This window comes from Phlebotomus papatasi, chromosome 2 (genome assembly GCF_024763615.1).
Source record: "Phlebotomus papatasi isolate M1 chromosome 2, Ppap_2.1, whole genome shotgun sequence".
NCBI lineage: Eukaryota > Metazoa > Arthropoda > Insecta > Diptera > Psychodidae > Phlebotomus > Phlebotomus papatasi.
In genome coordinates this window covers 33,906,861-33,932,163 of record NC_077223.1, presented here as the reverse complement: position 1 = coordinate 33,932,163, position 25,303 = coordinate 33,906,861, and the positions used below count along the sequence as shown (strand labels likewise).

Below are 25,303 nucleotides of genomic sequence, written 5' to 3'. Positions count from 1 at the left end.
GGCCACCTTTGAAAGTGGGGCACGTTTTAAATTGGGATTTTTCACCTATTTTTAAATAAAATTGAGCCTTATTGCGATATAATTTATATGCACAAACATATTGAGAAGCTAAATTATATTATGATATGGCTCAGTTTCATTTAAACGTAGAAGAAAAATCTCAATTTCAAAGGTTCCCCACTTTCAAAGGTGCCCCACTTCCCCCTAATCGTATTTAATAGACATGGATTTTAAATATTACGTGGATAAAACACGGAAAATTCTAAATTTTCAATGAATAAAAAATAGCAAAATATTCATAGCAAAGGAAAAATTAAGATGTAAAAAAATATCTTAACATATCGAGCTTAGTTCAATGTGATTTCCGAACAGTTGTGATATATTTAGGGGAAATGAGTCAAATTTCGGACTTAATCCCCAAAGTTCTAAACCTAAACTTAAAATTTAATATTTTTAAATTTAATTTTTTTTCTTAGTTGTTTCTAATATTGTCGTTTTCAACCTTGAAAACTAGAAATATTGTTTTTGATATGTAAGAATAGATAACATAAAAATATAACATTATTTTCTTAAACTATATCGAATACAAAATTCCTTGAAGTTTCTTGCCCAACCGGAACTCTTCCAGGGATTTTTTACAGCACTTTGTTCGTAGTGACGAGACTGTTTTGTTTTGTACAACCATGAGAAATTGAAAAAAAGCTACGAATTTAATTTAATTTTGAGAAACAAAAAAGTGTCCGATATAGTAAGCCAAAAGAAAATTTACACAGTATCCTTGACAGTTTTCCTATTGACCATGACCGAAATAAAAAAGAATTATTATCTTGAATGGATCAAATTACCATTTTACTGATTGCAAAAAATCGGAGAAAAAATAAATGATCAGCAAAAAGGTAAAAGTGGTCAGCAAAAAATTAAATTTGATCAGCAAAAAGTAGAATTTGGTCAGTAAAAACTTCGAATCGATCAGTAGATATTTTCGAGTTGATTAGTGAAAAATAAAAAAGTAATCAGCAAAAAATTAAGGTCAGTAAAGAGAAAATATTTCAAGTAAAAAATTAAAAATGAGCAGTAAAAATATTCGAATTGATCAGTGAAAAATTAAAAATGATCAACAAAAAATTAAAAATGAGAAGTAGAAAATAAAATTTTGTCAGTAAAAAATTAAAAGTCATCTTCAAAAAGTTAAAAATGAGCAGTAGAAATATTCGAGTCGATCTGAAAAAAAAATAAAAATGAGCAGTAATATGTATATAAAAAGTGGTCCGCAAAAAAATAAAGTGGTTAATAAAAAATTAAAAGCGGCCAGTAAAAATAAAATTTGGTCAGTAAAAAACTTTTAATTTTTTACTGACAACTTTTTATTTTTTATGGACCACTTTTTATTACTGCTGAGTTTTAATTTTTCTGACCAATTTTTATTTTTTACTGACCACCTTTTATTTTTTACGGACCGTTTTTATATTTTACTGCACACTTTTAATTTTTTTCTGACCAATTTTTATTTTTTTTACTGCTTCTTCTAATTTTTTTTTCTGGTCAATTTTTATTTAGTTTTCTAGCACATTTTATATTTTGCTGCCCACCTTTTAATTTTTTGCTGGTCATTTTTTATTTTTTATTGACCATTTTTTATCTTTTTTTGCTCATTTTTAATTCCTTACTGATCACTTTTTATTTTTTTACTGATCATCTCGAATATTTCTACTGCTCGTTTTTAATATTTAATGACAACTTTTTATTTTTTACTGATCGATTTTTATTTTTTATTGCTGATTTTTAATTTTTTACTGATCAGTTTTTATTTTTTACTGTCCACTTCTCATTTTTTACTGATCATGTTTTATTTTTTGCTGATCATGTTTCACTTTTTACTGGCCGTTTTTCATTTTTTTACTGGCCGCTTTTAATAAAATACGGATTTTTTAAAAAATTTTTTACTGTCCTTTTTTTTACTTTTTACTGCTCTTTTTTATTTTTTACTGATCATTTCGATTCTTTTGCTGACAAAATTTGACTTTTTCCTGCTCGTTTATTAAATGCCCAAAAAATCTGGTTATCCTTTTTTAAATATAAAATCAATTTAATCGAGTATTTTTGTAAATTAAATTTCTAAAGTTGAATAGTCCATTTATTTGTGGGGCACGTTGTTTTTAAAGGATTTCATGCATTAAAGAGGCTATAAAACAGCATGCTTTCTCTATTTTTTTTTCAACGTAGTAAAAAAATATTTACTTAAAATTTTTATGCATATAAAAGTACGGCTTTTAAATTATTAAAAATACAGCCAATGGTGTCTGATTTTTGGAGACCTTTTTGAAAAAAAAACTTATTTTGGAGTGAACAAGATCACTCAGAGTAAATTCATCTCAAGATTACATAACAAAATATTTCCTGTTAGCTAATGAGTTAAAATCGCACTTAGTAGATTTTGAAAAAAAAAATGAATTTTGGATTTTTGGAAAAATTTTATACGAAAATTTCCATTTTCGGCGTATTTTATACCACGCTTCGCCTTGTCAAATAAGTTGTGATCGAGCCAACGCACTGTTTGTCTCCAATTAGAAAATTTTTCTTTTCTCCATTTGAATAAATTTGTTTCCAATAGAAGCATTTTGCACTCGTGTATTTTTCTTGTATTTAAGAAGTTTTCATATATTAAAGAATTTTCACTAAACAGAAAATTCTAGAATAGCCAAGGAGCTTATTTATGTAATTTTCTTCAGAAAAATCTTAATGTGATGAATATTCTGTCAAAGTTAAAGTGTCTGGAAATTGTTTTGAATCAGGACATTTACCCTAAATCATTTAAAACACATTAAAAAATGAAGTGTTCGAAGCTGAAATCGTCCGAAAGTAGCGCGCTATCCCCTATAGGCAATTCTCAAAATGTTCCGTTAAAATTTGAATATGAACTCACAGCATCGAGCGAAACTCACAGTTTGCTTTAGTTTCCACAGATAGTGCGATGGCGAATGTGTGGAAGGCAAGGTGCAGTGTGTGTTCCGTCCGTAAATAAATTGGTTAAAATAAGTGTAAATTGTCTTCAAATGGAGCTTCCCAATGTAATTTGTGATCAATGTCTTCAGTAATTCGTGATTTAATGTGAATTCTGTATGGGAACTCTTAGAACACTGCCAATTCTTTAGTGCAATCCCCTTCGTTTATTTCTTTGTTTGCACTCCCTGGTGCATTGTGTCTTTTACCGCGAAATGTAAGTATATTCTTTTGTCTAACTACTGCGAATGCATCTGAGCATGTTCTTTAAAATATTACCTGCTCAATAACCACCTGTTTTGGGGAAAAAAGCCCTGACCTTGAGCCATAACACGCGTGTCGTCTGGGCCATTAACCTCTCGAGAGGTGCAAAATATGACGCTTTTATTTGCTTCTTGAACATTACGCAATTCATTTGAACGACATCCCAAGATTTTCATATAATTTCCAGCCACACTATGGGCTATCACAAGCTCTCAAAATCCTGCAGGATGGTTTTGCAGGTGGAGAAGGACTTCCACGAGGACTTTTGCTTCAAGGATGTTGCCAAGGAGATGGAAAGAGTCAAGGTCTTCAATGCAGACGAATGTCGGAGCATTATGCAGGAAGTCACTGAGGAGGAACGAACGGAAAAGATGCTCTTTTTGCTCATGTACAAAAAGGACAAGGATCAAATTGAAACCTTCAAACAGGTCCTATTGAAGGACTACGATTGGCTCAGTGAGAAAATTGACCAAGCTGTGATCAGCGATGAGAATTTCTGGGCTTATGAAAAATGCTTCAGAGAGAGCAATATTCCTAACAATCGTTCTGGAGTAGTTTATCGAACTGACTTGGTGAGTCATTTAATACCTTTTTTTACATCTATTTCTTTTTGTCTCAAATATAATTTTCTTTAAGGAAAAAATGCTTAGTCTGATGAATTAAATAATTTGAAATCTATGACTAACAATTTTATCTGATCGACTTAACTATAAGCTTTACCGTTAACAAATTAAATAATTATAATACGCCATTCTTGGAATCAAGTCAATTAATAAAATGGATTTAAAAAATGCAGGCCAATAGACTGATTTTATCTCTTTCAGAATGATTGAATCGAAAAAACAAATTTTCTCTCACTTATTTAAATCTTTTCTTCCTTTCTATAGAAATAATATATTTAGGATTATAAAAAAAATATCAAAAGTACTTAGGGAATTCAGATAAAAGCTGTTGATTTTTTTAAGCATTATTCACGTGTAGAAATATTAATTCTAATCAAATATTTCATTCTCATCGCGTTCTCTGTTTTGTTAGTGCTTGAAAACATTCGAAATTTTATACATTACATTACCGCTATGGAATTAAAATACTTTTTATGGTATTAAATGCAAAAACAATGGAAAATTGATTATGCCTATTTTTCTTTTTATTTTATTGTTAGTTAACTTTTCCTCTTTCTGTGATACAAAAAATATTGCATCGCAAATATCCAAAAGGTCTCAAATAGACTCAGGCTAATCCTACAGAATAATTACCCTGTAAAATTTGGCAGTAAATAATTACCTCTGTAAAGGCAATTTAAGCAAAGAACCCGTGATCAATAGAGAAATTTTTCATAGCTACCAAAAGTTATTTCTTCTAATTGTACGTAACAGTAAAGTAGAAGGTATTAATAGGAAGGATAGTTTTTTTGCAAATATCCAGCTATTTGCTACGTAGTAAATTGCACACGACAAAATATTTAGGGGAAAGGCTCATAATTTTGTCCAGTTTCTTATTTTGGACACTTTGAGGATAAAATTGGACACTAAAAATAAATTGATTAAAATGATGGATTCTTATTCCAATATTTGATGAATAATGAATTTTATCTAAATATTTGTTCTTTTTGGAAGATTTTAACACTAAATACGTTAAATTTTGAATATGATTTGAGTTGAAATTGCTTTGTTGAAAATTCAATATGAGCAATTGTTTACGAGAAATATGACAGAACTCCGTGTTTACTTCAGTCTTATTTAGCTGTGATAAAGTACTAACAAAGTTTCTTCGCTTTTTTTGAGTGATATTATTAAATATTCATTGAAAATTGTGTTGATTCACGTTAGTAGTGATTTGTACATTTGACCTGAATTGAGATTTGCCTTGTGAATTAGATTTTTCGTGTGAAGCATCATCTCTCAACTCAAGAGGACTTGGTAAAATTGGTTCATGAAATGAAGAACAATGGGCATCCTGTTGAGGCGGATTAGCTGTCCAAATTTACAGCCAAGTTGTAAAAATTAACAACCAAGTTGTCCAAAATAAGAGTCAAATTCACCTCTACATATCAATTCACTTTTAAACGTATTAAAACTAATTTTAGTAAAAATAAAACGATAAATAGCTTTTCAAGTTTCTAAACTATCCTTCTGAAAAGAGAGTAACAAAAACAGTCAATTAGTATTGAAAATATCGCACTTCAAACTTGGAACATCAAGCCTTATAAGCAGACTGGACAAAATTATGAGCATTTACCCTAAATACAAAAATAAAGAATTTTCAAATTACCGCATTGATGAATAATATTTATTATTTTTGCATGTTTTTTTTTTAGAAAAAAAACCTTTTTGGTGCAGAAAAGCATAACAACTGTATATATAATATTACTCAATAGAGTGGAAATTATATCGGGCTATTTTTATTCCTATCGTCCATAAAGGCAAAAAATACTCTGAATCATATTCTGTTGGACTTTCCCATGTTAGATGTAAGACGTTTTACAAATTTTGTATTTATTTTTATTGTATAGGGTGGAGTATACATTTATGGATGTTATACATTTGTGGAAAGCGCGCAAAAATCTTAAGTTCTTACGTAAAACAGATTTCAAAAAGTTATAAAATTATTAGTTTATTATGTATTTAACAATTTTTTTAAATTTTTTCGAAATCTATGTAATAACTGAAGACATTTGCGTTGTCCATAAGTGTATATAATATCCATAAGTGTAGACTCCACCCTACTTGTTCCATTGTTATTGTTGATTTTGGTTCAGTCAAAAATGTTTCATCCTTAAAGGCGTAATATATGATTCTAGTGATTATAAGTTCTAAGCGTTCTAAGCCCTCAGTATATGACAGTTTGTGATAAATTTTCAGGCTAAATGTTATCTTATCAATGATCATGATGAGTCTATTTGGGCGTTTGAAACCAATGGCTTTAAGAAGAGAGTTAGTTATATCAGACCTTTATAATCCAAACTTAAAAATACCTTGTGATTCTTTCAGAACCATGTAAAATTCTTAAAGTCAAATTTACAAACTTTCCTTGGATCGAAAAAAATGGGTTTACTATAAATTTATTATTAAGGACATAAACCTCTGAAGAAAGGAAGGTAGAATTAAATTGGCTTGCATTTTCTAAATTCACTTTAACATGTTTAGAAATTAATTAGTTGGCGAATAAATTGATCTTCTGCTTTTTTTGCATAATTCAAGATTTTTGCATAATTCACTTTCAACAAAAGTCTTTATGGCTACGGCACACCTTTTAGATCAGGAAAATTTTGTGAAATCGAAATTCGTATCCCTCTCTTTTTTTAAACGTTTCGCGGGTTTCGCATATGCCTTTGCTTCTCTTTCGCACTCTTTTTCTTCTTTTTAAAATCACGACGAATTAAATATAGTAGGGAAGACTGGGGCAAAAAGTCACAAAACGGATATTTTATTTTTTTACAAGCTACTCGAGCGCTTCAAAACTTTCTAATTAGCGCAGTTTTATAGGAAATTTACCGCTCTACAACTCTGTGAAAGTCATTTTCTTCTGTTTTGTAAGGAAATATATTTATTGAGCCAATTTCTAAAAGGTAATTTGGTGATCATTCTCAAAAATGCTGAGGCAAATAGTACCAGACATTGGGTATTATCATATACAGTGGGTGTCAAAAGTTTGTTACGGCTTGTATGTTTGGGAAACCAGGTGGAAAAAAAGATAGAAAAAATACTTTTTAAAATTTTTCCTTTTGCAAATTAGTTGCCTGTCATCCGTAGATCTTATATATGTATTTTATAAATTATTATAAATCTTATTTCATATGAAAAATAATTGTTTACCAAATGTTGATTTTTTTTTGCGTCAAAAGTTTGTTACGTCAATTGGAAAAATACCTCAAAAAGATGAAATGCGTGCAACTAACTTCTTTTAATGCAGTTATATTTTAAAGTTATGTCATTTGATAAGAAAATAGTACATTCACACATTTTTAAAATTTTCAATGGTCAATATATGCATATAAACAAAATGATAAATAATAAGAAATAAAATGTTTTTTTTTTTTTAATTTAAAATTTAGGCCAAAATAGCAAGTTACAAAAACTTAAAAGAAGAGAAATTGTTCAGAAACACTCCAGGAATGAATCTGCGTCATAAATTTTCGGTATGGATGAAAAATCCCTACAGGATGTACATAAAATCGTCAAAATTTATGTTGATAAAATATAAGTATATGTGGAAAACACTACTGGCTAGACCCAGAGTTTGATTCAGATGCTTTATAACTGTATTATAAGTATCTCTGATAGTGACCCCATGATATCTGTTCCATAAATTCAGAGTCAGTTGATTACCGAAGGCATACAGGTCGCTACTATTACAAAAATCAAGATGAAATTGAAAAAAATGTCGAGAATGGTTGACTGACTTACGGGATTTCATGGGTAAGCAAGTTCAATATGACTAAAAAGTTGTATTTCTACTTAAAACACGTTAAACACATTTTAACCACATTAGTCTTGCCTACCCGTGAAATTTTAAGGACCAGTAATACATTCTCACGATCTTTTGGAATTTCATATTGACTTTTGTAACAGTAGCGACCTGTATGCCTTCGGTAACCAACTGACTCTGAATTTTTGGAACAGATATCATGGGGTCACTATCAGAGATATATTGGGAAAAATCTTTTATTCCTCCCTTCTATTCCCTCCGTTCCTTCCTTCCTTCAGGTCCCACGTTCGGGGCAAGGACTATGTCCCACACTCCCCTGTGTTCTCCGGTGAGAACACTCCCACGGAGGTTGAGATGGGAATTTGGGAGAGGTGGATGTGGCAGAGGTTACTCCGGAAAGCTCAGCATTGGGCTTGGTGTTCTTGGGGGCTCCCGGTGGCTTCAGTGGCTTCAATGCTTGGTGGTGATGATGGTGTTGCTGCTGGGGATTGGGCTGGTGGAGATGGGCGAGGTGATTGATGTTGCCTCCTCGGCGGTCAGTGGTGAAAGAGAACGATTGGCGCTCTTTTACTTATCAGCTGCTGCTGATTTTTCTACCTCCTCTCCTCGTCGCTAGCGCCCTCGTCGCCTCAGCAGGGCAACACACTCCACAGTTTTAAATTTAAATATGTTGCGCTCGCAACACACACCCCGGGGTCACCAAAAAAAAAGAGAAAAAAAAAGATTTCGAACCCCCCAGGGGGCAATAAGCCACAATCTCAAAAAAAAACAAAATATAACAAATCTCATTAATAACAATAACAATTAATAAGTAGTAGAGCAAAACAAAATGAGTAGTATTAGAGAGTAACAATTTCGAGAGAAAAAAGTAAAATTTAGAATTAATAGTTATAAGTCAAAAATGTTAAGGATTTCGCATCGATAGGCCGACCTAATTATTAGCGCCAGCGAAATAACTTAACTATAAGTTTAAAGTGTGTGTAAATACTTTCAAAAGAATAAGATATTATTACTAAGGACCACCCCATTTCGATCACCAAGGCGGATCATTAATATACATGATCTAATAGGGAATTACTCTACACGAATGGTCACGATTTTATCCCCCCAAATCTCCCGCCTCAGCACCATTATAATCCGATCAGGATTTCAGCTATTCCGCTGAAGAGCATTCCGCGTAAAAATGTAGAAGCGGAAAGGAGAGTCTCAGCCGAATTACAATGTTGGGGAAAGAGAAATCCTGAAGGGCAAAGAGAAAACCCCTTTTTCCACCGACACTGCCCTATTGCCTCGAATATTGAACATGATAAAATTTTACTCGAGAAACTACATCCCGATCAGAAAAATGTGGCTGCCTCTAACTGCAGAGAAATGGGAAACAAATCGCGACCAAATTCAGTGCATCCCAATCGAAAAAAAAGTAAAATAAAATAGATAATCGAATTAAGGTGTCCGAAATTATATGTGACGTCAAAACTGACGAAGGAGAAAAATAATTAAAGTGTTGGCCAATAAAAATTGATTGGTTTTGTCGTCTTGACGAAATACCGAATCAAAATACTAGTAACAGCAAGAAGTGCTACTCACTTTAAATTCCCAAGGGACACTGCTAGCAATGTGTCTTAAAAGGGGATAACAGTTTGATGATTGAAATAGCCGAACATAGTTCGCTTCAGCATAAGGCTGGGCTATATCTGTATCAATCATCTCGATCAAAATGAACACCTAAAGGCGAACGACCATAATTTTAATTTAGGTCTATCCATAATGAACGATGGCCTACTTATGAATTTCTCCGTTCACAAGAAATAGAAATTAAATAAAATTAATAATATGGTCTCTCTACGTTACCCGCTCATACACCCGTACAAAAATCAAGTTACGTTAGATACAAAAGAAAGTTCCAGTGACGATGCCGATATTGTTGCCAAAAAAATAATCCGTCCTGCTGGCAAAAATCCCTTAACCTGGCTTGATGTCCTTACGGTGGAATACTGCCTTGCGATGAGTGTTCAGGTCTTCCAACTCGTAAGTTTGTCCGTGAACGGACAACACCTTGCTCTTCACCCATGGACAAAATTTCGCCTGAATCTTTTTATTGGCATCAGACAACACAAAGGATCGCCTGTAGACCACGTCACCCACGGAAAATCTACCCGGCTTCTTACGTAAATCGTATCGCTTTTTAGACGACTCATGGCATTTCTTCGACCTATCCATGGCCTTCTGTCTGGCCAATTTTAACTCCTTTATCCTCTCTTCGATCGATGGAATCGTATTAGCATCGGAATGCGTATACTCATCCCCATGTGAAATCATATTTTGCCCAAAATTTAAATAATACGGAGAAAATTGTGTAGTGTCGTGTACCGAGGATCGCATAGCCATCCCTATTTCGGCTAAATATTTTGGCCAATTTGTGTGTTTAGACCCTATATACGACCTGATAGCAGTAACAATAGTCCTATTTGCTCTCTCAGTAGGATTGGCTTGTGGGGTATACCCTGAGGTAAACCATTGGGCAACACCGAGATTTCTCAAAAAGGACTGAAGTTGAGCGGATTTGAAACTACTACCATTATCGGTCAGAAGGACACGAGGGACTCCGAACTGTGGGAAGACATTTTGAGACAAAATTTTGATAACAGAGTTTGCAGTAGAATTTCTAAGAGGATATAAAAGGACATACTTGGTCAGCTTGTCGATCAAGACCAAGATAAAGCGATGGCCCATAGTACTAGGTACTAAAGGTCCGATAAAATCGGCTGATAGATGTTCCCAGGGACGTGATGCAACTACATGATTACCCATCGGAGGTGTTAAATCATAATTCGGGGCCTTAGATTTCTTACAAGTTTCGCATTTACGGATATAATTGCGCACGTCTGTGCGAAGGCAAGGCCAATAAAAATATTCCGTAATTCTGCGGAAAGTTTTAAAGAACCCGAAATGTGCCGAAGTGGGATCATCATGGTATTTCTGCAAAATGGCCTGACGTTCACCCTTAGGGACACAGCATCTCCACCTAAAACTATAAGTTCCTAAAGGAGTTTTATAGCGGATATACTTGTAAAGCCGGCCGTCTTCTAATTTATACTCCGGAAGGCTGCTCGGGGATTTCGAGACTTGGTCATATAGGGACGCATACCATTTATCTTCCCGGGTCGAAATGGTATTAACGTTCCGTGAAAGGAAATCAGCTATCACGTTACTTTTACCGGGACGGTGGACTATGTCAAAGTCAAATTGCTGAAATTCCAACAACCATCTTCCTATACGACCACGGGCTTGCTTCTGGGATAAGATCCACTGGAGTGCAGAATGATCTGTCTCCAAAGTGAACTTGGTATGAAGCAAGAATTGCGAAAACCTTCGAAGACAAAATAGACAAGCCAAGGCTTCTTTTTCCGTAGTAGAGTACTTCTGCTCAGCCGCCGTGAACTTTCGCGAAATATAGCAAATAACTCCTTCCTCATTACCTACTCCCTGAACAAGGACTCCCCCCGCCCCAACATCACTAGCGTCAGCACGCACTATGAAGGGTTGAGAATAGTCGGGAAGTTTTAAAATAGGGGCAGATACAAGGAGCTGCTTCAATTCCGAAAAGCCACGGTCGGCCTCCGGAGACCATTCAATCCTTAAAGGATTACCTTTTAAAAGGTCGGTTAAAGGAGCCGAAATACTCGCAAAATTTGGGATGAAACGCCTGAACCATCCTGCCATACCGAGAAACTGACGTAATGCCTTGGGTGTTTTAGGGACAGGAATATTGCAGATGGCTTGGACTTTACCATCGTTTGTACTTAGACCCTGAGTGCTTAAAGTGTACCCCAGATAGTCTAACTCTGACATACAGAATTTAGACTTCTCCAGGTTGATGGAAAGATTGGCTTTTTTCAAACGACCAGCGACCTCATTTAAAATTTTCAAATGGGATTCAAAATCTTGAGTGAGAACAATGATATCGTCCAGAAAACAAAAGACATTGGGCTCTAAGTCGCATCCAATAACCATATCCATCAGTCTCGCCATCGTCATAGGACTATTTACTAAGCCAAAAGGCATTCTTCTGTAGCAGTACATCTTTCGTCCTGGGATAGCGAAACTAGTTTTGATCTGAGATTCTTCATCGAGCGGAATTTGCAAGAATGCGTCACTCAGATCAATGGATGATAGATATTTGGAGCTTTCTATACGATTAATAATGCTTTCAAGATTTGGAATAGCATAAGCATCTCTTATTGTTACTTTATTTAAACCTCGAGCATCAATGCAAATTCTAATTTTGCCCGATTTCTTCATTTGAATATTAGGAGGTGAGTTCCATGGAGAAAAAGAAACTTCCCGAAGTACCCCCATCCTAACCAGTCTCTGAATTTCAATATCCACTGCGGGAAGAAGATGATATGGGACAGGATAAGATGGTTTCCTTACGGGAGGGTTGTCACCAGTATCTATCGTGTGCTTTAAAATATCCGTGCAACCGAAAAAGTCCTCAGTAGTGATTAAAAAGTTTTTGATGGATTTTTCTAACTCCAGTCGTTCTGACTGGGAGAGCAGAATTTGCTTATCCTGGGAATCAGGGACTGTTGAAAGTGCATTCAACAAAACTGGTTGTATGCCAAAGGCATGCCAAAAATCCATCCCCAAAGTAAAGGGTATGGAAATTTCAGGGACTAATAGGGTGGGAATCAATTCTGTTCTACCATTGAAAGTTATCATTAAATCGACTACTTTGGTGGATAAATAAGTTGAACCATCGGCTACACGCACAACGATATTCGAAGTTCTTGGGACTAATTTTAGAATTTTTACTAAGTTCATGCAACCACATCCTAATATACTCTGAGACGCTCCACTGTCCAATAAAGCCATAGCCTCCTCAATGTCAAAAATTTTAACTTTAATATAGGGACGATTTTCCCCGTTAGGGTATATAATAAAGGATTCTACCTCTGAGGGAGGGACAGAATCATCAGAAATTAAGGACTCATTGTCTGACTCAAATTGTATTAAATCTCCCACTGTATTTGAATTTACATTAATGGTATCAACAAAAGAAATGAGATCTTGGTCATTGGAATCATCCATAGAGAGGTTTTTTGGAGATTCCGCGACCTCAGACTCTCTGTCTACTACTGGGTCGCATTGGGTTCCCCCTGTTGAGGGTTACAAACTGGACAAAGTCCATAAATAGTGCCGATCTTACCACACTTGAAACAAAGGTATTTGGGTCTTGTTGGGCAACTTCTAACATTATGGGAATTGCTCTTACAATGTATACAAGAATTTTTTCTGGATTGTGAATTGGGGTTGGAATTGGAATTGAGATTGGAATTAGGATTGGAATTAGAAGATTGAGAAGTACCCTCAGCACCATTGGATGAGTTACTCCCCCCACCCTGTCTCTGAATTGAGGAAGAATTGGTGTTTCGCCCCCCATTCCGCCCATTATCACGTGAAGAGGAATTTCTCCCCCCACCCCTTCCAGATTGCCTGGAATTGCCCCAGGATGAGGAATTGTTCCCCCCACTTCGCCCCCTTTGATCAGAAGTCCTGGCCAGGGACTCTGAATTATTTGTGGATGATTCCTGAAAACTCCCTATCTCATTAAATCGCACATTTCTGGGACGATCGAGAAAAGCATAGGAGCGGTTCCTCTCAATAAGTTTTAATTTTTGGGATAGCTCCGCTAATGTTGGGATTTCATATAGAAGAAGAGCATTAGACAGAGAGTAATGGAGATTTCTACGGATAAGACGAACTTTCTCGACTTCCGAAATTTCTTCATCCAGCTCCTCGAAGAGAGCTAACATGGATGCAAGAAAGACTTCTGCATTCTCCCCCACCCCCTGCTTTCGATCCTCAATTTTCTTCCTAATAGCGAAATCGCTCTCAAGATTGCAAAAAGCACTTAGAAATTTCTCGCGAAACTCCTCCCACGTACAACTTAAAAGATATTCCGAAAAGGAATCATACCACGTTTCAGCCCCATCGGAAAGTAAGAGTCTTATAGACCAAACCACCTCCTGCAGAGAAACGCCCTGGATCATGGCCATTCTCTCAACATCCCGCAAGAAGATTTTGGCCTTTTTCCCCTTGCGGTCACCAGAGAACCTAATTCCCCAGTCCTTTAACTGTAGGGGTTTTAATCTACGTGGAGCTGGTGTAGGAAACGGGTAGTGGCGTGACAAATTTTGGGGTTGAGAATCCCTAAATTCCCCAGAATGGACAGAACTGGATCTGCTGGAGGATCGAGATCTTCTACCAGCACATGAGAGTCTCAATTGCTCCATCGAATCCTGAATATTTTTCAGGATATTCTCAAGACCTTTTATTTGAGCATTCTGAACATTAAATTGCTCAACCGTAACAAATTGGGATTGGGGCCTATCTTGAGGCTGAGACACCGTGGATCCAATATTTGGGATGTCGAAAGTATCCCTACGGTCTTGCGAAAGGTTCAGATGTGGGTGCTTAAGAAATTCTGGGACAAAGGACTCACTGGAGGCAGAAAGTTTAGATGTGGGCTTCTCAAATGGTACCTTCTTCTTCTCCTGGACATAACAGTCCGAAAATAGGGACTTTTTTGGGCTTTTAAGACGTTTAGTCTTTTGGACAGGTGAAGCAGGACGAGGAATAGCACCCCCCACTTTTCCCGAGGCAGCATAATTCTTCAACTGTTCCCTGAACTGTTGCCTAAAATTTGCAAGTTCAGCAAGAGCAGGACCATAAAGGGCATTTTTGGGATCTCGAGGGTCTGATGTGAATTTTAATTTATTTTCGATGTGCTGAAACATTGTGAAAATCTCAGCTTGCTTCGAAAAAAGGACCTCGATATTCCCTACTTGCTCTCTAAATTTTTTAATAACTTGTAAGGTGTCATCCCTAATTTTTTTAGCATCGCCTTCAACGGGAAATAAAGGGTTTCCGCCAGCAATAGCAACCTTTAAAAGATCGCGGGCTTCTTCTAATGAAGCTAGCCATTTAATTCCCCTGGCCTGTAATTCCCAATCCAGTTGTTCTTCTGAGAGAAATTTTGGATTGAAATCCTCCATTTCTAACAGAGAACTCCCCAAAAGAGGGTAAAAATAGCCGAAAAAAGAAAAAAAAATCTCCCAAAAAGGGAAAAAAAGAAAGAAAAATATCCTAATACACTCCTATTCCAGAGAAAATGGATGAAAAATCCAGAAAACTACACCCAATGGAGATATAAATCACGAAAGAAAAAAAAATCTCCAACGGAAAATTACAAAGAATATTATACGGAATAAATTACACGACGACAAGTAACAAATTAACATTCTCTTCCACGCGCCAAATTTTTTATTACCCCACCGTTAGGTCAATCGCATTCACTCCTAATGAGTTGCAAAAATCACCAAAAATGCACTGATAAGAGGTCAATGAACTCTGGGGAACCGGCAAATTAACCATGGGATAAACTTGAAAATCTACTCACGATTTCCTTTTGCGTCGGGCGCCAAAATATTGGGAAAAATCTTTTATTCCTCCCTTCTATTCCCTCCGTTCCTTCCTTCCTTCAGGTCCCACGTTCGGGGCAAGGACTATGTCCCACACTCCCCTGTGTTCTCCGGTGAGAACACTCCCACGGAGGTTGAGATGGGAATTTGGGAGAGGTGGATGTGGCAGAGGTTACTCCGGAAAGCTCAGCATTGGGCTTGGTGTTCTTGGGGGCTCCCGGTGGCTTCAGTGGCTTCAATGCTTGGTGGTGATGATGGTGTTGCTGCTGGGGATTGGGCTGGTGGAGATGGGCGAGGTGATTGATGTTGCCTCCTCGGCGGTCAGTGGTGAAAGAGAACGATTGGCGCTCTTTTACTTATCAGCTGCTGCTGATTTTTCTACCTCCTCTCCTCGTCGCTAGCGCCCTCGTCGCCTCAGCAGGGCAACACACTCCACAGTTTTAAATTTAAATATGTTGCGCTCGCAACAGATACTTACAATGCAGTTATAAACTTTCTGAGTCAAACCCTGGGTCTGGCCAGTAGCATTTTCCACATGTACTTATATTTTATCACAATGAATTTTGGCGATTTTATGTGCATCCTGTAAAGATTTTCCATCCATACCGAAAATTTATGACGCAGATTCATTCCTGGAGTGTTTCTGAACAATTTCTCTTCTTTTAAGTTTTTGTAACTTCCTATTTTGGCCTAAATTTTAAATTAACAAAAAACATTTTATTTCTTATTATTTATCATTTTGTTTATATGCATATATTGACCATTGAAAATTTTAAAAAAGTGCGAATGTACTATTTTCTTATTAAATGACATAACTTTAAAATATAACTGGATTAAAAGATGTTAGTCGCACGCATTTAATCTTTTTGAGGTACTTTTCCAATAGACGTAACAAACTTTTGACGCAAAAAAAATAATCAACATTTGGCGAACAATTATTTTTCATATGAAATAAGATTTATAATAATTTATAAAATACATATATAAGATCTACGGATGACAGGCAACCAATTTGCAAAAAGAAAAATTTTAAAAAGTATTTTTTTCTATCGTTTTTTCCACTTGGTTTCCTGAAAATACAAGCCGTAACAAACTTTTGACACCCACTGTATATATTGATTCGCTTTATTACAGGCTTTCGTAAATTTGAAAAAATACCTAGAGGACATATTTTTATAGAAAATTAATTCATCTACACCTTTGTAAAACAGCGTTTTCTCTGCGAGAAAAGTGAGAAAACGAGAAAAGCGCTTTGCAAGCTATTTTAGAAAAAAACACACAAAAGACTGCAAATCGTTTGACCAATGCAAACAACAAGCGGCGAGACATGATAATGACGTTTCTTTTCGCCGTGAGACATCAGAAATTGCTTTGCTTTTTGTTACTTTTTGCTCTATACCTTTTGTTACTTTTTACCAGAAGTGGCCATTTTTAATAAAAGGATTCTGAACAAAAGAACTTTTGTAAAATTCTAAAATAGATAGCGGATTCGTATTCAAAAAATCCAAATTATTTAGAAAATATTCACCAGTGCATCAATTTTGAAAAATAAGTAGGTAATAATTGTTATCTTCTGCAAGGAAAATATTTCAAAAATAGAGCTAAAAATTTCGATATATTTTTTTTATTTTCTACATTCCTTGTTCAAATTCTAAGAAACTTACGACATTGAAGAAGGTCTATGGAGGCTATCTATGGAAAAAATTTTAAGCCGCTATCTTATTTACCTTGGAAGATATTGAATTTTAATATTTTCGATTTGTGACTTTTTGCCCCAGTCTCTTCTACTGTCCAATTTTAGTGCCAAAGAATAGGATAGACATATACAAAACATTTGAAAAAAAGGGATGTGAATTTTGATTTGACGAAATTTTCCTGATCTAAAAGGTGTGCCAGAGGCATTGAGATAGAATTTCAATTAAAATTAACACAATTGCCTTGCAGCTGTGGCAAATGCGGAAAATCTTAGAAAATCTTGAACAATGTAACTATTTGGTGCTACATGGAAACACGGGATCCGGGAAGCGTTGGCTGGCCATGGATGCCTGTTGTGACTTTCGTGTCATTCGTGCCATGAACTACAAAATCTTCTGGCTCAATGTGACTGATTGTGTGAAGCCTGAGAAGATTCTCAATAAAATGGAATGCCTAAAAGTGATGATGTTGGCATCATTGACAGATAAAGAATTAATTGAGATGGATGTGAAGAAGAATGGATATATTTCTGTGGAGGCAAAGATGGAAGCTGAACGAAATGACTTGAGGAATATTGTGAAGCATGAGAGTCTTAGGAATTGTCTGGTGGTCTTGAGTGATCTCACCAATGACATGACACAAAATGCATTTGATTTGCATTGCAAAATTTTGGTGACAACAAGAAATATCTGCAGCATGGCGAGAGTTAGTGATAGGAAGAAGAGACTTTTGTCCACAAATTGTGGTTTGACTGAAGGTGAATGCTGTTGTTTATTTGAAAAAGCTCTTGGGAGGCCAATTCAGCAGAATGAATTGCGAAAGTATATCAATGAAATTTATCGAGTTATCAATGGTAGTCCAGATTTGGCGGCAAAGATTGCAAAGAATCTGTTGAATATCTACGATGGGAATGTTGTGAGGCGTTTGAAGGAATGGATAAGATGTTTAGGGGATTGTGTGGAGAATAATCGTACTAAGAATGTCATGGAGGAATCTCTGAAAGTTCTGACAAATGACGAAGCAGATCAGTATAGGAAATTAGCCATTTTCCCACCAAATTGCTTAATATCAATTCCCGTTCTTATGCGATACTTTGATATGAATGCCATTCAAGTGGAGCAATTGGTGAGGAAATTTGAGAAGTATTCCTTGCTTGAATTGGACTTTGTTCAAACTTCTGCAGGGCAGGAAATGATGTGTCGAATACATTTTATCTGTGCACAGTTTCTTACTAGGAATTTCAAGGAGGATTTGAGACAATTTCACAGAGAACTTGTGGAAAAGTACAAGATTGAGGAGGTCCTGGAGAAGAGGATTGAACCAAATTTCCTGGACTTCCCAAATGATCACTATTTCCATACATTTATTGGGTATCATTTGTGTGAGGCTGAATTATTTGATTTATTTGTCGAGTTATTCAGTGATTTTGGATTTCTGGAGATAAAAGTCCGGGAGTCCGGATTGACCAATACAATTGGGGATTTGAAGTTGTTCCAGGAAAAATCCGGAGCAGTATTGCCGATATTTGATCAATTGCAGTATTTTCTGCCCAATGTCGAGGAGAGAATCTATCAGACCAAAGATCTAACGCTACTGCAGCAAGCTCTTGGAGGTACCAGTGGTATCCGGGAGGAAGCTAGAGAACAACTCTTAAAGTATCCGGAAAGAATATGGTTTCGCATGAATTGTGGCGAAAAGTGGCGAAAAATTGTTCAATTGACTTCAAATCCAATAATTTTGCGATTTCTCACGCCCAATTCGGTCCTCGTAGCACAACGAGATAACCGAATTGTCCAGACAGATCTGACCAATAATTTCAAATACATCCCAAATGTCTTTAGTGGCCATGAAAGAGAAATCATCCAGATGGAAGTTTTCTCAAAATCCTACTTAATTTCCCTGGATGCTTCGAGCGTTCTGTACTGTTGGTATGTTGGCAGGGATTATGAGAGGAGAGCAGAAAATGGGAATTGGAGACAATTTGCTGGTCATACAAATTTTGCCATGAATGATGCCTACAAATTTGATCCATTTCAGAAAATTCAAATGAATCAAGATGATCGAATTGTCTGTTTTCACACATTTTTCGATGGTAAATGCCAAAAGTTGATGTGTGCTTTGGCATCTGGCCAAATAATAGCCTACAATTGGACAGATGGACAATTTATTGAATCACCAAAAGAGAATTTTTCAACAAAATTATCCATCAAATGCCTACAGTACATTGGACGAATGAAACTTTTGGTATTGGATACTGAGGGAAAATTTCACTGTTTCAATCTCATAAATCATGCCGAAACTGGCTTTGATCGACGTCCAATTGAAGGATCAGACATCCCAATTGCCATTCATTTCAATCTCAGGAAGAAATTAGTCTACTGTGTCTTTCCCACGAGGATTGTTCTCATTAAAATCAAAAGTACCAAGTATGAATTTCTTGCCCTCAAATTCACCCAGGAAATCTACAAAGTTCACCCAAACACCTCAATTGAATGCAGTGCCTTGGCTAAGAATGGCAAATTTCTCGTTTTGGGCACAAAAACCGGAATTATTGTCTTTGATTGCAGACACCGAGAAGAAGTTGTTCAAAAATGTGTAACAGAACATGTTGCATGCATTGATGTCTTCACATCGCACGAAATTATTGTGATCTACGGCAATGACTGTAGGAAGAATATTGCAAAAATCTTTGAGATTAACGTAACAACTGAATCACCAGAAAAAATTCAGTTACAACATCATCTCTTTGAAGTCCTTGACCATGACGCCAATCCAATACTTTGTGCTATAGATACAAGAAACATTTTCCATGAATACAATATTTTAGACACAAAAGACGTTATTAAAGTTACCGAGAGGCAAACAAATCAATATCAAATCTCGAGAATCACTGCCATTGCCAAATGCGGAAATACAGTCATTTTGGGCTATGAAGATGGAGGTGTCTTCCAGTACAGCAATACAGTTTTGAGAGAATTGACCCGGGTAGATAGTCAAGTGAAATTCATCAAATATGTCAATTCGTGGCTTGTTGTTGGGACCAATTCCAAATACGGATTGCCAAATACGGATGGATTGCATGAAGGAACAATAACTAATTGTTACGCCATTGACGATGAGCATTTGCTTGTGATGACCAAAGGATTTAAATTTCATGTGAGTACAATTTTGAATTCTATTTTCAATTCATTATTTCCTTTTGTTTCTTCCTGTCCTGTTTCCCTGCCAATGCGTCTACCGCTGACTTATGACCAGCGCACAATAACTTTTGTTTGTAAACATGTTTTCAAAATTTCCCATGAAAATGAGCGAGATGACTAGATCTAGATCTCACTCATTCTCATTGACATGTCAAAAACATGTTTACTAAACAAAAGTTATTCTGCGTTGGGCATTATCCGAAAGCTAGACTTCCGAAATTCAAAATACGGAATACCAGAATATTGAATACCAAAATGCCGAATACTTAAAAGCCTTAAAACGATTTCCCCCGGCTTGTTAGAGCCAAATTTCGTCGCTTTCCTGACTTTGACCACTTTCATTTTAGCTTTCAGGATTTTAGCCGGCATTGCTCAAAAACATATATCCGAATAATCGTTCAAGTTCCAAAATGGCTTTAGCGATTTTCGGATATTATTTTGAATATTAGAAAGATTAGAAAAAATAAAAACAAAAAAAAATGGTTTTAGAGAGGGTTAACGAAATGCGAAACTATAAAACATCTCTAAAAAAAAATTAGACCTTAGAGTAGGTTATCGAAGAACGGAAGTCGATATATTTGACTTACAGACCGGTAACAAGGATTCAAGCAAAAAAGAATAAAAGTAAATCATTTACCTGTAGGGGATAGTACTCTCCCTTCAAACGTTCATGCCTTCGAATCATGTGAATTTCTTTCATTTTTCCTAAGAGACTTATGGCCTCTACACATTGGGAGCAATTTTTGTCAAAAATTGCTTTTTTGAAGGAAATTCCCTGCAGAATTGTAGGGGGAAGCGTCAAATTTCTGTCAAAAACGCAATTTTTGACGAAAATTGCTCCCAATGTGTAGACACCTTTACACATAATTATCACAAAATTATCGATAACACGGCGCAACAAAATGAAACTTTTTTTTGGGATGGAAAATAATAAGTAGTTTCTTGTTCCTTGGTATATCCTGAACATTTCTCCTGAAGAAACTTGTGGTCCATCACCTCAAGTTTCTGAGATATCTTAAGAAAAAGACCTTTAAGAAATTTTTCTAAATATTTGAAAAAAGTTGTTTATAATCAATAACGGTACATCCTAGGATGTTGGTATCAAAGGATAACTCAAGGATGTGTAGAGGAGGATTCAAGGACAATTTTCCTGGAACATCGCTTTTCCCTATCCCTTCATTTTTTAGATTTGTTTCATAAACTCCTAAATGTCCTCCAAATCCATGAAAAGGATGCGTGGGACGACTTGAGTCCTTTACAAAAATAGTATCCTGAATATCATAGAGTCGTAAAATATACCGTTATCCAGAAATTATGTATTTGAATGACTTATGAACCACAGAATTTTCTCTCAAAAATTCGTTGTCTTATTTCATTACTTCTACAAATAAATTCTAATGTCTCATAATAATAGATATATATAGATAAAAAGCACGTATGATCCATTGTTGGAAAGATTTCGACCACAGCTGCTGTAAAAAAATTTCATCGAAATTAAAAATGAAAGCTTCAAGATAATCGTCATCGCATTTTTGAAAATCGATTTTTCGATTTTAGCGCCTCTAGATTAAATAGAATTAAATTCTGACAATTAGAACTGAAGATAGAGCCATTTTAAGATTACATTTTTGATCCTCTATAACTCAGGACAGGAGAATCGAAATGGCTTAGGGTAGAGTAAGTACTTTTCGCCACCTTAAGGTTTGACACCCTTATAATTTTTACACTTTTTGTCGAAATGAAATGAAATTTTGTGTACAAGTGCTTTGAAGCATTGTCTATCTATTGAACCAGGAGACTTTCCGGGAACTTTTGAGTATCTGGTTGAAAAAGTACATTTCCTGCAACAATGCATGTTTCAGTACTTTTCGCCACCTTGTAAACACCTTTTCGCCATTCTGTAAGCACTTTTTCGCCATTTGTTTTCAAGTGATTTTTAAGAAACAGCAGCTTTCGGGAACCCCCAAAAGTACACGGCACAGTACTTTTCTTATTTAACACCGATATTAGACAATTATTGGAGTATTTCGAATGATTTTTTGCACATTTTTTATTTGCGACAAAAATCAATTAAAAATTACGGCTGTTTCAACTGAATTTCGCGAGGAGCGCCACTTGTAAAATGCTTGGAAAAATGAGTGGCGAAAAGTACTTACACAACCGAAAAAAGTAAGCCCTATTTCACCACATCCGTATTTCTTTATTTTTTGGAAAACATTATTAAAAAATGATATTAGAACAAAGCGTAATTAATAACGGATTGACTTTCAGTGAAAAAATATTAAATACTGTACTGCAAAAACATAAAATAATGCAAGACAATTTGTCTGAGCGTTGATATATTTTTTTGGTGACTGTTCACCTTGTCGACAATTTCTTTAATTAACTTGCAAATAATCTAGTCAATGGAGCATCTGATATGGTTTTCTGATTCATTTGGCTAGAGGTCACGAAATAACACTCATTTCCTAGTTCCACGAACTCATAATTTTCTTAAAATGTGATTTTAATTTAGGTGGCGAAAAAGGGCTTATTGGCGAAAAAGGGCTTATTGGCGAAAAAGTACTGACTCTACCCTACGTTTTTTTTCAGTCGAAAACTTTTACATCTAGTTATAACATACTAAAATTTCAGACCAATTCATATCATATAGGCTGAGTTATAGTGCGATCAGATACGAGGGTTCAAGGACCTCAAGGACTTCAAGGTTTATAAGGGTCCTTAAAACTGTCTGCAATGAAAACGATTCTGAAGAGTGTACGGAACTAGATATGGACTGCGGTATTCGGCGAAGGTTAAATATCGGGTGGAAATCATAAGATGATATTGTCAGATCAATTTTTCTTCCATCATTTCGGAATACCATCAAATTTTGTTTGAGTATTCCACCAAACAAAAACTTGAACCCTCTGAGCCATCTGGCCTAAATTTCAGGGGTGATCAAAATTTAATTTTAAAAGCCTTATCGGAATTTCAACATCAACGACGCATATGAGGAATCTCTTGACCCCTGAGACAACTTTTCAGAACATCGAAACTTCATTCGACAAACGCTAGGTGCGCTATAATCGAAATATCGTTTGTTGAATATCTCGAAATACACATTTTCGATTTCTCTAGAATTTTAGAATGTTGTAGCTGACGTGAAAAACTTCCAATATTCAATTGTAAATCTTCTTCGTGAGAGATAAAGAATTTTCTTAAAGGATTGTGTAACTTTATATCAAGAAATTGAATGAGTTTTTAATAACGTTATACTTATGATTTTCTTATGAAAGTCAAGAATTTTGTGAAGAATTCCTTTGTCTTTTGTTAATAATTCAATAAATAATCTGGCTTTATACACGATTTTCACGTTGAATAGGTCCCTCAGAACTTACTCAGAAAAAAAAATTGTCAAAAGATTTGTAGATTTGAAGGTAAATTTGTAACCTTACAAACTTTTTACAAGCAACCGAATTTTTTTCTGGAGCTAAAGGTTTGTAAAACAGGCGACCTACAAACCTTTGACCGCAAAGTTTGTATCTTTACAAACCTTGATTTGTATAATGAAAGAGTTACAAACCTTTATTTCCAAGATTTGTAGCTGTACAAATTTAGTTTGTAATTATGCTAAATTACAAATTCGGCTGAAAAACTACAAATATTTTCAAACTTTGTACCATTTTCATAAAGAAAACTACAAATCTTTAACTCCTTTTCTACAAACTTTTTTTTCTGAGTAGAATTTCATTTTTAATGTAACGAAATATTATCTTTCTTGCAGATTTTAAACGTTAACAGTGACCAGATAATTTCAAATTCCGACTGCGAAATTGATTTAAATTTAGATTTTTGTGATTATGCTCATCCATATTTGCTGACTTGTGCTAAAAAGCAAACAATGTGCGTTTATACAATTGAGGCAAATGGTGTAATAGCCAAAGTGAGGAATTTGCCCAAGAAATGCGATAGTACACCAACATCCATTGCAGTATCTTCAGGAAGAGACTTTTTGGCAGTGGGATTCCGCAATGGGATCATCAATGTATGGAATGGATTTTGGATTAATTTCCCAATCACATTCTAAAAAAGATTTTCTTTTGTTTTCATTTTGACAGATTTACGACATTGGTGGTAACTTCAAATATTTACAAACACTGGAATCTCACAAAAGTACTGTGACCTATTTAGCATTTTCTCCATGGCACGAGGCCAACCGGCCTCAAATTCTTATCAGTTTGGGTGAGCAAATATGTTTTTGGAATATTGGATTTGTGGTTAATAATGTTGCCAATGGCAATAAAGGAAATGAGCGTTGTGAATTGAGTGAAAGAACAAATGGACTGACCATGGACAATAAAAATCCATGGGATGGTAAAATTGGTGCTGCTGAGAAGCCAGAGTTGCTCTCATGCATTAAATTTGTGGGAAATTCCACAAAGAAATTGTATCATGACAGGGAATTTACTAAATTTCTTACAATTGACAATGAAGGTGAGATTCATGTTCTTATTCTCAATGATTGTGAAAATTCATCTTTTAGATGACAACGAATTCTTTTATCAATTCGACTGATTGTATTTTATTCTTTTATTTACATTTTAAGTTCTATACTGTAATAAAGTGAATGTAGTTGATAATTATTCAGGTTGATAACATTGCATTTCTGAGATTGTTTTGTAAATCCTGATAGAGCATTTAGCAAAAAAAAAAAAAACTTACAACGAAAGCAAAAGATCTCTGCTCAAACATTTGTAACTTTATTTAAAAAATGATAAGTTTTTCAACAGTGAGATTTAACATTTTTTTTTTAAATAAATATCTACTCAGATGGTTTGTATTTTGTATACAAAAAGGAAATAATTTTTTTTCCTCATATTTTGCATTTCAAAGAACAATGATTGTGCTTAAAGCATTTATAGCATTATACCAGTATACCAATATTTCTCAATAGCATTTCTTACTTTATACTTTAATCAATTTCTACACATAAAGACAGAACAGACAGTTTAGAACCGTTTTATGCCATTTATTTCTATTTTATCCATGATTTTTGTATGTAAGTCTTACATTTTATTCAATTTAGTAATCTCTAGCAATAATAGATCTAATATATTCTTGAAGAACAATTGTAAACATAACTCAAATATGCCAATTTAATAGAACAATTTTGTACTTTAATAAAATTTTTGTGAATGAACATTGTTATTTTTTTACTGATTGACGAAAATTTTGGTGTATTAAGTTCAT

At 35.1% G+C, this 25,303-nt stretch overlaps 1 protein-coding gene across 2 annotated transcripts; it reads left to right on the top strand.

Annotated features, from left to right (window-relative positions):
• Window positions 1-2,965: 2,965 nt before the first annotated feature.
• On the top strand, window positions 2,966-25,253 carry LOC129803556 (uncharacterized). Of its 2 annotated transcripts, none has more exons than XM_055850206.1 (5): window positions 2,966-3,217; window positions 3,452-3,836; window positions 17,121-20,027; window positions 23,838-24,098; window positions 24,172-25,253. In XM_055850206.1, exons 2-5 carry the CDS (start codon window positions 3,459-3,461, stop codon window positions 24,598-24,600), a joined length of 3,975 nt encoding a protein of 1,324 aa, XP_055706181.1. In that variant the 5' UTR covers window positions 2,966-3,217; window positions 3,452-3,458; the 3' UTR covers window positions 24,601-25,253. The 2 variants fall into 2 exon arrangements, with proteins under 2 accessions (XP_055706181.1, XP_055706182.1); XM_055850207.1 differs by having other exon boundaries at window positions 3,433-3,836.
• Window positions 25,254-25,303: the final 50 nt, after the last annotated feature.